Here is a 16,476-nt window from a genome sequence, read left to right as displayed (position 1 = left end):
ACCATTTGATATTACAAACGATTTGAAATCACCTAATCATTTGCCTTGCCTTCCCCCTCCCTTCCTCCTTTGCCACGTCTTTATCTCCGATGGCCTAAATTCTCCATCTTTGTTTCCTATTGGCCACCTTATGACCATACCAAAATTTTGACCTTTTATCTTTTTTCCCCTATTACTTTTGGAAACATATGCTTTTTTCCCTTAATCACAAACCCTTATTCAGCTCTTCGTCCTCATTAAACAATATAAAAAAACTTTGAACATAATCCAAATCCGAATTTTGGTCCAACTTTGTTATTCTCCATATTTTGAAATTGCCCGAACCAATAAGCCCATAAGCTCCAAGCCATTCACAGCTGTAGCCGATTAACCCACGTAACAACATTCAGCCAAATAGCCGATGCTTTTTCACTATACTTTTGGTTATTTTACTTACTTTTTCTGGGATCTTTCCGAAATTTCATGTCACAAAACAAGACGAAAATTTCACTGGGTACTGTGTCGTACAATTAAAGCAAATGGTATATGTGAAAATTTTCCATTTACATAATATATAATGAATGTTTAAGGTACTAATAGTACTACTAATAACGCGAAAATTGCCATAATGGCAAAGTTCGATAAGAATAATATAATATTAAAAGCAGGGACGGATCCAAAAATGATATTATGGAGGGCCAATAACACATATAATATTAAAAATTATGTAAAAAAATTATATAATATAAGATGTATTATAAAAATATACGGATAGAGAATATATTTTAAAGTAAAAAAAATATGTGTATACTTTTTACTAAATTAAATTATACATAATAACTTATTACTATTAAAAAAAGTAGGGGCCGAAGCCGTCACTCGCCCCTTACGTCCGTCCCTGATTAAAAGGTAGTGGTACACCGCTAAGATTGCCCCTGTCTTCCAATTTCTTCATCACGTTATGTCCGCGCGAATTTAATGTTCCTAACTAACACTCTCAACTGTAAAAGTTGTAAAAAAATAAAATAAAATAAAGCCTACTCGGTACTCTTCTACTCCTATATATAGTTGTTCTCATCTCACAAATATTTCATAGCATCTAAACTAAACAACAAAGCTTCCACTTTGCCATGGGTGACTTAGCTTCATTATCCGTTGCTTCATTCAATTCAATGGGCGGTGCTCATGATGAAGTGCATTGTGAAGATGATAGTGGCAACGAACATTACTGGTGGTGGTAGTAGAAGTAGTTGAAGGTGCATCACAGGTACCAATGTACCATGCTACTTCATATTTGGGGACTCATTGGTGGACAATGGCAACAACAACAATCTAAAGCCAATTACCAGCCTTATGGGATTGACTTTGGTGGCCCAACTGGAAGGTTCTCCAATGGCAAAACCACTGTTGATGTCATTAGTGAGTTTGCTTCTAACTTCTAAGTCATCTAAATTGCATGAATATCATATACTTAATTAAAATCACACACTTTTTATTAGCTGCCTTAACTGGTTTTCACATGCATGAGCTTGCTTGTTAACGTCATCTATCGTTGTCATAATCATCTTTATTAACTAATCACAATAATAATATCATCTATCTATAGTGAACTGTCTAAGATTTGACATCTTTTAATAATTTAATTTATTACATGGCTAATTAATTACCTTTAAATAAATTTATCGACTTTCTATCTAGTTAGGGCCAGTTTTTCAATCATTAAATTTGAGTTATTGTTTTATTTCATGCATGCATGCGTTCATTTTTTATTTATGCATATATATATATATATATTGACACCATAGTAGAAGGTCTTTGCCTACCCGTTACTTAAATTGAATTCCAATCACATGGGCTTGTTAGGTGCCATTTAATATGCAGTATAAGATAGAAGTCCTTTCGGTAGAAGAATTTGAAGTGCATGCACCAGCATAAAAATTATACTAACACATGCCCTTGTCAGTTTTGTCACCTTAATTATTGATGATACCTATGAATATACGTCTGTAACTTATTACCAAACAAGGAGTCAACTATGCATCAGCAGCTAGGGGTGTAAGTTATCGAACCGGACCGAAAATTATCGTAAAACCGAATCCAAAATTACAACAACCAATTTAAAAACTGAAAAAATTGGGTTTTTTTTGTTTTTTTTTTTTACAAAATCGATCGGTTTGGTTCGGTTTTTGGTTGGCTTGATAGAAACCGAACCAAAGATATACATACATTTCAATGTTTTAACCATTTTAATCTTTAACCTAACAACAAAAATCTCCAACCCCTAACCATTTTAATGTTTTTACTCTTATTATTTCAGTTTATTGACTATTTTAAACCTTTAATTATTGTGATACATATTCTTCTCATTAGGAATTAAAAACCGAAAAAATCAACTAAACTAAACCGCTGTTAATTCGATTCGGTTGTTGTAAAAATAGCAAATCAAACGGTTGTGTATCTGTAAGAACCGAACATATCGGTTCGGTTGGTTTTTGGTCCAAAACCGAACCAAACCGAACCAATAACACTCCTATCAGCAGCTGCTGGCGGAGTTAGAGAAGAAACTGGAAGGCAATTGGTACTATTTAATTTCATTTCATTTCTTCAAAAATTGTAACACCATATGAACTCATATCTTATTTACCATCAAAATGTTAGAAGATTTTTCTATTTTTGGGCAAGCAATTTAAAATAATTATGATGTAACTACCTAACATATTTTTTAGTTTACATGTAACTAATAAAAGATTGTTTTTTTTTTTTGAAGATTCTGTATAACTATGGAACAAGAAAGATTGTCCTATTTGGAGTAGGTCAGATAGGTTGTAGCCCTAATGAATTGGCCCAAAATAGTCGAGATGGTACAACATGTGTAGAAAGGATCAATTCAGCAAACCAAATGTTCAACAATGGATTGAAATCCTTGTTGATCAACTCAACAACCAACTACCCGATGCAAGATTCACCTACATCAACACTTATGGTGTGTTTCAAGATATTATAAGCAACTCTGCTTCCTATGATTTTCAGAGTTACATGTCTGCCCCCTGCAACCAGCATGCAGGAACAGAAGAGAGTACGTGTTTGGGGATGCATTTCATCCAACGGATGCTGCCAACACAGTCATTGGTAGAAGGGCTTACAGCGCTCAATGTTCATCTGATGCTTACTCTATTGATATCAATCGCTTAGCCTCTCTCTGAGAATGTTCTCTTCAATTTCTCTCTAAGTTTTAATTATTATGGCATATGTATGGGAGAGGAAATACCTCTTAAATTTTCTCTTTTCTATACCGTATCTATTCTATTAATATATAATTAATAAGAATGTAGTAAGTAGTTCATTGCTTGACAAGTGGTGGTACATGTGCTCGACAAGTGGATGTTCCTGTTAATTGACACGTGGCTTTGATTTCACCATGCAGAGATTCATTAATAAAGTGATCATCATGGTCAAACGCGGCAAAATCTTTTACTGAGTTTCAAAATTTACAGAACCTATATAAGGTTGCTACAATTAGTTTATAAACTATTTCTTTCAAACACACGTTTTAAAAGCTTATACATAACCTCATATATATTAGTTGTGTTAGAACATTTGGTTAATTCAAAGATGACAAAAGTGTTTGACAAGTTGATGGATGTCAATGCACGAAAACTTGATTGGAACTTTCAAGTTTATATTGTCCACCTCTGGGAAGTTCCAAATATATTTAATATAAATGATATCAATGGAATAGAGATGGTTCTCCAAGATATTCAGGTAAGTTTGTTGAACTTTCTTTTTTTTTATTTTAAAAGTTATTGGTTTTTTAGCAATAAAAGGTTGACAATATGGCTGAATGGTTTATAGGGTGGAAGGATCCAAGCCTCAATAACTAAACCTTTGGTCAAGAAATGGAGAGGCAAGATTCTGGAGTTCAAGATGTACATCATGACCCATTTTATTGTGGTGGACAAAAAGGAGAAAACCAGGACAACCAACAATAAATGGTCCATAAATTTCTCACATAGGACAACGGTTCAGCCTGTTGTTAAACCAAGCTATCCTCTGAAAGCATTTTGCTTTAAACCCATTCCGGAGTTGCTGGCTGCCGAAAAGCTGGAAGATTCAGTGCTAATAGGTAATACTATAACTTATGAGTTCTTTTAAGACAAGATGTGAAATGCCACCGAGTTTTCTCATTTTGTTAGTTTTCATCTTAACTTCAAATGCCGTGTAGATGTTATAGGGGAAGTGATTGGTAAAGAGGATCCAAGACAACTGATAACTAGCAAAGGAAGAGAGACAAAAAGATTGGCTGTGATACTTGAGGATCTTGAGTAAGATAATAAATGACCAGTTTTGCTTTTATCAAATACTTATTTTTACACAACTAACGACCATTTGTCTATTTGAATGCTGTGCAGAAACAATAGTATTGGCTGTGTGTTGTTTGGACATATGGTCGACCAAATACTTCCATATCTAGAAGAAGGGAGGGTGGAGCCACTAATAGATATAGCATAGTTTTTTAAACCCAGCAGGTGGAATGGTATGATTTAAATCCATTAGATGATCTATATATGGTGGCTATTAGTTGCATAAACATAATGGTTTTTGATGACTCACGACGAACTCCAAATTGTTTCAGAAAAAACATCAGTGCAAAGTCATTTCGATATATCCAAGTTACGTATTAACCCTGACCTTGATGAGGTCAAAAAGTTTCGTAACAGGTTAGTGTGACATGTAATTAGGTCGGCAATTCAATAAAATGATTTCTAATCAGATTTATTCAATCAAACATATAACTTTGTAGGAGGCTTTCTAGCAAACCATCTAATTCGGCAAGGATTAGTCAAGTTTCATCCCGTGGTCCACGTTCTGGTGCAGACGAATTAAGAAATGGGGATGTCGTAGTCAAAACAATTGAAGAAGTTTTAAGCTCTACGCAGGTGAATATAATATATACTAAAACCATGGATGTATAAAATCATTCTGGATATGATTTTTGTTTTTCGATTAATTTGTTTTCAGGAAGGACCTACATGGATTGCCGGTACTATTGTTTCGATCAATGCTGGGAAGGATGATTGGTTTTATAAATCCTGCCGAAAGTGTCCAAAGAAGGTAGACACCCCAATCGGCAACAGATATGAGTGTGAAAAATGTGGCCACACTCACGGTAGCGCATCATTTAGGTGTGTTATATAATCTAAATATAATAGGTGGATGTCATTCTGTTGAATCTGGTCTGGGTATAAGTGTTGAGTATTATATGAGTTTAAGTGTTGAATGAGTTTAAGTGTTGAATCTGGTATGAGCTTAATTGGCATTTTCTTTCAGGTTCAAGGTTGAGGTAATGGTATATGATGGAACAGGAAGCTTGATGTTGCTGATGTGGGACAGGGAGACGGTACAATTTTGTGGGAGGCAAGCTGAGCAAATCAAGAATGAGGAAGTAATTCAAAACATTCATTAGTTTTTGTTTCTCTTATATGTTCATCACAATATTAATTTTTGAATCTACACATTTTAATTAATCTGAGCGGGCAAAGAAATATAATAAGAATGATATATTGTAGTATAGGCAATACCTGATAATTAGAATACGCATCTATACAAGTATTATGGTGTAGGCAATACCTGGTGAAATGTCAAAAATATCAAAAAATGGGTATATAATTACTTGAGATGAAAAAATAATTAGCAGATGAAGTATTAAGTTATAACTTATATACAAGTAACAAAATTGTACCAGGAAATTGATATTTGCTTCAGTAAAATTAGTGTAATAAGCATTTTAATTTATATGGTTTATTCTTATTAACAAAATAATATATGATGTGTTCTTATTAATAAGTGATGGATATATCAGAATATATAAATTTGACTAATTAGGTGGAGCAAAATATGATATGGTGGAGCAGATTTACATAAGATATAACAAAGTACAAATTTTCAACATATAGAAGAAAGGATTCACGCTGAGATTTCTCTTTAACGATGCCTTAATTGGAATGAAGAATTGGTTTAAATGTGCAGCTTAAATTGTAGTAAATTTTGCTTCAAATTATAGGAAACTAATACATCTTTATGACATATCACATGTTCTTTTGAAAACTAACAAGTCCAAACCTGTTGATGGATGAAGAGTTATATCAGCTAAAAAACACATGCAGATAGAAATCACATGGCAAGAAGACAGACAGCCATAGGTGAAAGAGATCAAGTTTAATTGATAGATTGACTCATGGCCATCAATGAGGTTTTAAGTATTTTTTAGATACACACTATATCAACTTTTGTACTTATAGCTATAGCCACTAATACGTTTAAGATAGATGACAGGTAGCAGTGTTCATTTTTCAACATAGTTAAAAAGTAAAATATATACTATATGTTGAAGCATAGCCCAAAATGCTTAAATTTCAAACATCAAAATGACAAATCTAAAAGTACTATGACCAAAATGGTTAATTGTCATTTACTACAAGCTTGATATTCGTGTAGCAAGTAAGGATGAGCAAAAGAAGAGAGGTAGCCATAGGTGTAAGAGATCAAATTCAATTGACAGATTGACTCGAGACCAAGAATGAGGTTATAAGAATTTTTTGGATACACACTATATCAACTTTTGTACTTATAGCTATACTCACTAATACATTTAAGACAGATGACAGGTAATGGTGTCCAATTTTTAACACAGTCAAAAAGTAAAATATATAGTATATGTTGAATCATATCCCAAAATGGTTAAATTTCATATCAAAATGACAAATCAACAGGAACTATGACCAAAATGGTTAATTGTCATTTACTAAAGTAACCTCTTCATTCTCTTTTACCAAAGTTTCCAGTTTCCTATTGATGTTTATAGGTTCAACCTCTCAACGTTCCACAGTGAATTTTAACCTATTCCTCTTCTCATGCAAGGCTTTTAGTTACACCTCGAATTCATTGATTTCTTTTGACATCTCATTGACCCTTTCTTTTCCTTTAGAAATTAAAGCAAAAAAGTGTCCCTGTTTGGCCTTTGCTACTTTTAATTTCTCTTGAAGTCCATTCTTTGAGTCAATCAATCTTTGAGGATTGTCTAACACTTCTTGAACAGGTGTAAAATCATTGAGAAAATCTTCATAAAAGTGACTAATCTCAGAAACCAAAGAGTGAAGATCTTTAGGAACGTGTGATTACTCTATTATTTGGCCTAATTGAGCCACATAGCCAAGAAGCTGATTCTTCATGTTAACATATCTCTCTCTTTCTATATATATATATACTAAAGTGATGATAAGATTGATAGATGTAGCCACAAATAAGTCTATTCTAAGTGACAGGTATTATCAATAGATTTTTGAAATAATCAACAAGAAAAATATACGGTCTTAGTTGAATAATCACAAAAAAGATTAACTGCTATACATGCCAAGGATCTCTCAAAAGAAAGTATGAATGAATTGATTAATTGTCATTGTGGAGAAGGTTGATATTTGTGTAAATTTATAAAAAAAAAAAGGGATAAAAAAGGCCTAGATTCATAGAGTATAAAAAAGTGACACTTTCGCAGTCTATTATCGAAGCTTATCATATAAGTTTAATGTTTTAGTAGTTGGTTGAAATAAAGTGATTTGATGAATTTCTTTATGTTCAAATCCCCAAATAAAATGGGTAAACAAATCAGGAGATTGTACTAGGTTTAAAAAATTTCAAACAATGTGTATTATAACATCTAATGGTCAATAATGTATATCAAGTAGAGAATGCTTTGGTAGAAATATGATAAGGATTATTTCCTAATGGAGTAAGACTTGATGGTTTTAGCAAATAGTGGTTGATCAAAGTGTATTCTTTAAAGTGACATAGGTTAATGTCCCTTGGATAAAGACTACATACATCATTATCATCAAAGGATTATTTAATGGTATTTTAAAAATCTGATTTAGTATAGCTTTGTCAGCACTTATACACTATTATGTGTAAACACAAATTTGTAAGTAGCATAGCATGTCTATTAAAGAGCCACAGGTGTCCAGCGTAATATATATCAATAATAGTCCATAAATAGTACTTGAAATTACATTTGACATTGAGTAGGCCAGAGGCCAAAATATACATATACATATTTACTTAACTTATTAAGGTTATTACCCAGCAAATCACACTTTTTGGCGGTGAGGTTTAACTTTATCAGCTAGGTAATGAGTGTTAACATAATATAGTAGGTCAATTTTCTTACCAATCTTATCAATATTATGTGAGCAATCAGAGATTAAGCAATTTTTTTAGGTAATCGTGCCAACAAAATGACGAAAGTGTAAGTGTGTAACCTGTTAGCAGTATAAGCTAAAAGGAAGCATTGGAAAAACCCAATACACAATGTGACCCACATAGCAGTGGAGAAATTAGATTATAATTATACTTCATAAATACAATTTCAAAAAAGGATGGTCCAAACAAAACTATCTTAATAATGTTGTATATAAACAATATTAAAGACAGAGCGGTGGGTGCAAAACAGAAGCTACATTCTATCTTCCTAAAAATTATTAGCCAAAACTTAAACTCTTGCATACCAATAATGAGTGATTTTCTACCCACGAGGACTCCTCCTCCTCATCTTGGTGATGAGGACCTGATATGGAAAATACTTGTGAAGGCTGACCCGAAGATGGTCGGTAGGTGCATGACTGTAAGTAGAGCTTGGAACTTCAAGCTCTGCACACCAACATTTGTGAAAGAAAACTACAAAGAAAACAAGGAACGGAATAAGAGTGTTATCATTGGGATAGGCTATCCTCCGAGCAATCAAAACTCTTTATGGTTTATTAGAGCCTTTGTGGATGACGGCCGTCAGGTGCAATTCAACGTCCCGATGGATATAAACCAATTTGGTTTTTATGCCGTTATCGGCTCTGATCACGGAAATATATGCTTGAGGATCTCAATGGGTGGCCTTAATTCAAGGTTACTAATTTGGAATCCTCTTACAAGCAAGAGGTGATATGCAACAGATGAATCTATCAAGCACCTCGTGCACGCTGTTTCTAGCTATGCATTTGGCTTTCTTCAAGACACGGTTGAGTATAGGATTCTCCATATATGGAAGAAGAGTTTCTCACAGAAAACACTTTCATGACCTCTGTACACATCCTTTGAAAGATGCTGGAATCAATCCGGGACATTCGACATAAATGTGCAGAAAATTGAGCCCAAGTATGTTGTCAATGATGGCATCTTCTATTGGATAGGGTGGGAAGGTCCTAACTTCACCCATCCAGAATCAATAATTATGTTCAATCTCCTACAAAGGATGTTTCATGAGGCTACGATACCCTCGCAAGTCCCATCTGATTACAACGGTTTAACTCACTTCAATGATGGAGTATGTTTCATTTCATATCACAATGTTGAGTTTACAAGGCAGGTCTTGATTTGGTAGTTGAAAAGCGACTGGGACCATAATCTTCAGTGGGATAAGATGGTAAGGGTCTCTGGATTTGGCATTCCGTACACTCCAACTTTGTTCATTGGGAATGATATCTTATCATTCATAGAAGCTCGAAGCGGTCATAGGGGTTCAAATGACACAGAATGTACTGATGTTATAATTTCAAGACTCAAGTACATGGAAGGAAAAAGGGAGAATATGGTTCACCGCACTTGGCAGGAACATGTGAATGTGAAAAAAATCACATTGCACCATGAAGGACTCTTTATGGTGTAGTTTATAACTAAAAAGTTTGATTAATCACTAAGATATATCTGTCTGTTGTAATGTTTCTGCTATAGTTGATGGTCGCCAAGTTTAGTTTATGTAGTTTCTACCTAAGTATGTCATGGTTTATGTGTCTTGATATCATAGAATAGTCTTAGATCAATACCATCCCCCTCAAAGTGGAGCTATCAGGTTACTTCCTTTTAGGAATTGGGTAAATTATGAATATCATGTTTTTGGAATGCAAAAGTGTTTGTTGTCACTTAGCTTTTTAAGTTATAATCCACAACAATTTATGAAATTTTAGATGGTTTTTAATAAAGACAATGCCTTCAGCATTAGGATGTTGATTTTCAAATGCAAGAAAGGTAAACCTCCATCATAGGATTTTCATACAGTTGACTAACCTGAAGTTGTGAGTTATTTACATGGTCATGATTGAGTTTGACAAAAAAGATGTTAAGATTTAAAATGGTATAGATTTTTTAGTGCAGCAAATTTTTTCACATATTTTTATTTTTTATACTTCTTCATGGATGAATATAAGCCCATAAAAAATATGTTCCCAGTTAGAGTTACAAATGGATCAAGAAAAAAGAAGTTGACAAATAGTTATAACTAGCATGCAAACAAGTCACACTCATATCCAATGAACACAATTATACCAAAAAATGGAACAGGATCGCATAACTACTCCTAAAAATTATGTACTCGATGGTATAAATTGGTAAATGCCATTTGTAAGTGGATCACATATTGACATACAAATTAGACCCAAAAAATGTTCAGAATAAAGATGCTGAAAATTTTATATTGCATCAAATTTGTCCGCACAATTCAGTTTTTTACACTTATTGATGGATTGATATAAGGTCTTAAAGAATATGTTCCCAGCTTGAATTACCAAAGATTCAAGAGAAAGAAAATTGACAAATAGACTGATTTAATTACTTAGATTTATCGGGCATTAACTTGCAATAATGAAAAATATAGGTACTAGATAACATAACCCAACTCAAAACATAGTTATAACTCACATGTAAACAAATCGCATTCATATTCAATGAACACAATTATATCAGAAATGGACTAGGACTCCATAGTTACTCCTATAACATATTTACTTAGTGCTATTAATTGCTAGATGCCAATTGAAAGTGGATCACATATTGATTTCAAGATAGATTGTAGCAACTTGATTTCCTAAATTCTCTTGCGACATAAAATGTTATCAAAGTATTGTGTTTCAAAGTTATTTTAAAGTTATTCTATGCTCTTATTGATAAAATATAACATGTTTTATCAATCAAACTTTTGGAAAGGGGGAAAAATTAAATAAAACAGTCAATGTAGACGAGTTAATTTATGATGAACTAAATGTAAAAAATAAGAAATGTTAGTTAATTTGAGAGTTTGGTAGAATAAATGTGTTTGAATGACCATCAAATATATGAGTCACATTGCAATAGGCCTTAGACAAAACACATAATGAAAATTCTGAGTTGACTAATCTAAGCTTGAACAAGGAACCCGAAGGACAATTAAGTGAAAGGCACCACATGAATGGTTAGCTATCAAAACTCCTATTCAAGTAAGAAAATAGATCTTCATGGTATGGATGAACATTAACTACGACATAAGACATTTTATACTTATCTATTCATCATTGATATGGTGGAGAGAGCACCAAAGATGGACGAGAATGAGAACTCTGTCCAATCTTCAAGTGAACAATGTGCAGTTATTTTCAATGGAAGGACCCCAATTGCAGAAATCTGGTTCAATACAAGAAACAATATTCAAGGTAAATTGACATGCCAACTTTTAAATCTAAACAGATAAGTATTTTGCTAATTTTTTTTAAGATAGAATATAGGTCATGGGCAAATGTATGTGTATTACAACTACCGGGTTTGGAGGTTATTTTTTCAGTTTAACCATGAAGGGAACATAGATCTGCTCAGAAGAATAATGGTATTAGTATTTAATGTTAAATTCAACCTATTAACTTTGCAGTAGACGAAAGGATCGGTGGTTTCAGGAATAAGAGGAAGGTCGATGAGTACTGCATCAACAAGTGGTTAAGGCTCACAAAGAGGGAAGGTAGTAGCTCTTTAGCTTACGAAAAAACTCAACAAAAAGAAACCAAGGGCATCCCACCTCCAGGTTAGAACCGTTTAAATTCATACAAGTGCATAACGAATTTTATTGTAAAGAATAGATACCGTTTTTTGGATAATATAGGTGAAATTCTAACTATTTAATCAATAAATGCAGGATTGGTTTCCCTCGGCCTTACAAGTTTAGAGGAACAACCACATATAATTTTAGATACCAGCAGAACCAGAAGTTTTAGAACAACAAGTGATGTTGCACAGCCCACAGACATTAATGGTTGTCAAGAAATTCTGACAACAGAGGATTCATCATTGTTGGAATACAATACGGTGTGTCAGGTTACTCCATCAAAAGGTAATGAGCATAAACCAAGGTTTTGCAACAGATGAGTCCCATGATTATACATGTAACAATAGAGATGAATTTTATTACTAGATGATGCAAAGCTTGCTAGGATGGAAAGAGCATTCAAGATAGCTAAGAAGAGGAAGCGTATGGAATTTGCTTTGCCTCAAGGTAATCTAACCAGAATCTGAAGTTATATTATCTGAAGTAATATCATTCTTTAAAATTAGGGGCAACATAATACGTTACATGAGAATAATAGCAAGGATTTTTAAATTTTAAGAATAATAGAAAAATACTCTATATCATATGTTATAACTTTGGTGGTAACAAAAATTCATTTGATTTAAGAATGTTGAATTAATTGACTTATATGATTAAAAATTAAATTATATAGGTTGTAGTAAAGACAATATAAGCACTGCCACTGATGGATTGAGTCAAGTGTTGGCATCCAGGGCACTAGGTATTCAATTTTATATATAATAGTCACTATTAGTTGCCACCACATGTATAACTCATTGGAATACTTTGTGGTTGTTGAAGGTACTGTAAATGCTTGGGAAGTTAAACAATCAACTTCCTATTCAGAGGATAAGGAAAATCATAATAACAATAATGTGGTTGACCAGATAGATATAAATCAAGAAGAAAGTACTCATTGTCGTCAAAACCAGGTTAAGAGTAATGTTTCTGGAACAATTTCGTCAGCAAGCCAATCGACACTAAGCCCACTATCAAAAGGTAACGCTACAGTAATAAAACTCACATATATTTAATAGATAGCTATCCCTATAAACTGATATCAAAATTAAAGAGATTTATACAGAGTCAGCAAGGCACGCGAGACTTGAAAGAGCACTCAAGTTACTTAAGAAGAAAAAGGAAACTATAGTATCACAGAACCAAAAAGGTATAGCTTAACTATGTATTTAAATAAAAGCACCACAGTAGTCATGTTGATGATAGAGCTTGGAAAATGCTGATTACTATAACTATGCAGTGAAAGGATCCATATATTTACAAGGGTTTACTAATGGTTGCAGGAACCATTTCAGCGATCACATTCACCACACAAATCACCAATGTTACATCAATGGAAGGTATCAAAAGATTTTGGATTAATTACATAGTTAACTCGAATGAAAGTTGTTACATGTTATATGGATAAATAAGAGTGGAGCTGCTAATAATCAGGATATTATTAAGCATATTCAAGTTGATAAAGGTATAATGTTACAATTCATTATGGTTCTTAAGATAAGTAATAAAAACGGTATCCTAAAATGAACTTTTTTGTGTGTACTTATTGATAATCCTCCAAATAGATTTAACAAGATTGGCTAGAAGGTATCGAAGGCAAATAATGGACACAAGAAGGACCCCTGAAATCTCAAACCATGGCCAAGGTGCGGTGTATTTTGTGTATGTAGTGTGTTTTTTTAGTTTAGAGGATTAATAAGAATTTATATCCACAATCATTTCCATCTAACTAATATTATTTATCTCAGATATTTGTAATACGAGGTAGTATTAACAAAGTTAGATAAGTGGATCGTTGCCTATCTGATTGTATCTTAATAATTATACAGGTGGAGAAAAACACAAATCGGCCAACAAAGGTGGAGCAATACGAAACACAAAAGACAAACGAGGTACAATGTTTAAACTAGAGTTAGACCAGCGCGTTGTGCAAAGTAAATTGAATGTGATATCTATGAAAGGAATGAACTAAAAAAGACTTCAGAACTAATATTAAATCTATTTCTATTAAGTTAATTTAAAAATTATTTTTGCTTAAAAAATTACTTAAGTAAAGTAACTAATTGGTTACATCTATAAATTAAAACTTAAAAGTAACTATTCATGCAACTTATAAGAATAAAATAAAGTGAGAATGATTTATATTTGACTAACCAATTTATATGTATTAAAGAAAAATAATATTAATTACTATTAAATATATGAAGTAACTTTTACTATAAAAGGAAGAGACTAAAACAAGATTAAAAAAATAAGGTTAAACACACAAAAAGAATAAAAAACGATGTGAAAATAAAAAAATTAAAATAACAATTTGACCAAATTAAACATCAATATTATAAAACTATATCATATATCAAGAATTAATTGTACCATTCCTTGAACTAAAAGAGAGAATGGTTTATATTTGATTGACCAATTTATATGTATTGATCTTAAAATATTATTAATTACTATTAAAGATACAAAGTTACTTTTATAAAAAAAAAAAAAACACTAAAAAAAGGTAAAAAAAAGTAAGGTTAAACACTACACGGAAAGAATAAAAAGGGATATACAACAACAACAACAACAACAACAACAACAACAACAAAGCCTTGTCCCACTAAGTGGGGTCGGCTACATGAATCAAACGACGCCATTGTGCTCTGTCATGTATCATGTCTACAGAGAGACCGTTTACATGTAGATCTCGTTTGACCACCTCATGGATGGTCTTCTTAGGTCTTCCTCTGCCTTTCGCCCTTTGTCCATCTTCCATCTCATCCACCCTCCTGACTGGATGTTCTATCGGTCTTCTTCTCACATGTCCAAACCACCTGAGACGCGATTCAACCATTTTTTCCACAATGGGTGCTACTCCAACTCTCTCCCTTATATCTTCATTCCTTATTTTATCCAATCGCGTATGACCACACATCCATCTCAACATCTTCATCTCTGCCACACTCAGCTTATGTTCGTGCTCCCCTTTAGCCGCCCAACACTCCGTACCATACAGCATAGCCGGTCTTATAGCGGTGCGATAGAATTTACCTTTAAGTTTTAAAGGCACTTTTTTGTCGCATATAAAACCAGATGCACTCCGCCATTTTGACCAACCTGCTTGGATCCTCAATCTCTCCATTATCCTGTATGATGCACCCAAGATACTTAAAACTTTTAACTTTTTGTAGGATGTTTTCTCCAATCTTTACCTCTATATTGGGGTTTTCCCTTCTCAAACTGAATTTACATTCCATATATTCTGTCTTGCTACAGCTTATGCGCAGACCATATACTTCTAGAGCTTCTCTCCATAACTCCAACTTCTTGTTTAGGTCTTCCCTCGACTCTCCCATAAGGACGATATCATCGGCAAAAACCAAAATGACAATTTAACTAAATTTTTTATATAGCAGTTTTAAAAATTATATAATATATCGAGAGTAAATTGTTACATTTCTTGAAATAAAAAAGAGAGGATGATTTATGTTTGAGTAACCAATTTATTGTATTCAAGACAAATAATATTAATTACTATTGAAGATATAAAGTAACTTTAATAAAAAAAAAAGGGACTAAAAAGAGGTAAAAAAAAGTTGGAATCAACATTACATAGATAAAATAAAAAGTGTTGTGAGAATAGAAAAACTAAAATGACAATTTAATCAAAATATTTATATAGTAGTATTAAAAAATATATAATATATCAAGAATTAATTGTACCATCTCTTGAACTAGAAAGAGAGAATGATCTATAATTAACTAATTTATATGTCTTTCAGAGAAATAATATTAATTACTAATAACATATAAAGTAACTTTTATAAGAAAAAAAAAGACTAAAAAGAGGTTTAAAAAAAGTCAGGTTAAACACTACAAAAAGAAAATAAAAAGCGATGTGAGAATAGAAAACTAATTTGACAATCTAACTAAAATGTTTATATAGCAGTATTAAAAGCTATATAATATATCAAGTGTGAATTATACCATTTTTTTAAATAAAAAAAAGAGGATGATTTATATTTGATTAACCAATTTATATGTATTAAAGACAAATAATATTAATTACTATTAAAGGTACAAAGTAACCTGAATAAAATAAAAAGACTAAAAAGAGGTTATAAGAAAAAAGTTAAACACAACACAGAAAGAATAAAAAGCGTTGTGAGAATAGAACAACTAAAATGACAATTTAACTAAAATATTTATATAACAATATTAAAAAATAGGTTTAATTACTCTGCTGGTCCCTATAGTTTCGCAAAATTTTCAATTAGGTTCCTATACTTTTTTTTTTCTTTTAATTGAGTCCTTGCAACAAATTTCTTTTTTAATTGGGTCCCTACACTTTTTTCCCTTTTATTTAGGTCCATGTACCAATTCTTTTTTTTTTAGTTGGGTCCCTATAAAATTAAGCCAATTACTAATAAGAGGGACTTAATTGAAAAAAAAATTGGTGCAGGGACCCAATTAAAAAGAAAAAAAGTATAGAGACCTAATTAAAAATTCCATGAAATTATAGGGACCAACAGAATAATTAAACCTAAAAAATGTATAATATATCAAGAAATCATGGTTGCTTGCTT

At 32.4% G+C, this 16,476-nt stretch overlaps 1 protein-coding gene and 2 long non-coding RNA genes across 5 annotated transcripts in view; 2 read left to right on the top strand and 1 right to left on the bottom strand.

Moving 5' to 3' along the window:
• LOC110267477 overlaps positions 829-16,476 on the bottom strand; it is a 23,231-nt gene continuing 7,583 nt past the window's right edge. The window contains exons 3-4 of one of the 2 annotated variants that reach the window (XR_002355188.1): positions 5,559-5,607; positions 829-1,383 (exon numbers count right to left, since the gene is read on the bottom strand). This is a non-coding gene — a long non-coding RNA (uncharacterized LOC110267477). Of the gene's footprint in view, positions 1,384-5,169; positions 5,608-16,476 lie in introns of those variants that run through there. The other variant, XR_002355187.1, reaches the window with a different exon arrangement.
• On the top strand, positions 3,181-5,461 carry LOC107623611 (replication protein A 70 kDa DNA-binding subunit B-like). Of its 2 annotated transcripts, XM_016325942.2 has the most exons (7): positions 3,181-3,741; positions 3,832-4,102; positions 4,202-4,301; positions 4,389-4,697; positions 4,781-4,916; positions 4,999-5,162; positions 5,308-5,461. In XM_016325942.2, the coding sequence occupies exons 4-7, from the start codon at positions 4,582-4,584 to the stop codon at positions 5,441-5,443; spliced, it is 552 nt and encodes a 183-aa protein (XP_016181428.1). In that variant the 5' UTR covers positions 3,181-3,741; positions 3,832-4,102; positions 4,202-4,301; positions 4,389-4,581; the 3' UTR covers positions 5,444-5,461. The 2 variants fall into 2 exon arrangements, with proteins under 2 accessions (XP_016181428.1, XP_020968768.1); XM_021113109.1 differs by lacking the exons at positions 4,781-4,916; positions 4,999-5,162; positions 5,308-5,461 and having other exon boundaries at positions 4,389-4,513.
• Positions 12,479-13,613, top strand: LOC110267478. The gene is made up of 2 exons (XR_002355190.1): positions 12,479-13,055; positions 13,189-13,613. It is a non-coding gene; the product is annotated as an uncharacterized LOC110267478 (long non-coding RNA).

Source organism: Arachis ipaensis, chromosome B10, assembly GCF_000816755.2.
Source record: "Arachis ipaensis cultivar K30076 chromosome B10, Araip1.1, whole genome shotgun sequence".
NCBI lineage: Eukaryota > Viridiplantae > Streptophyta > Magnoliopsida > Fabales > Fabaceae > Arachis > Arachis ipaensis.
This window is presented reverse-complemented; position numbering and strand designations above follow the sequence as displayed.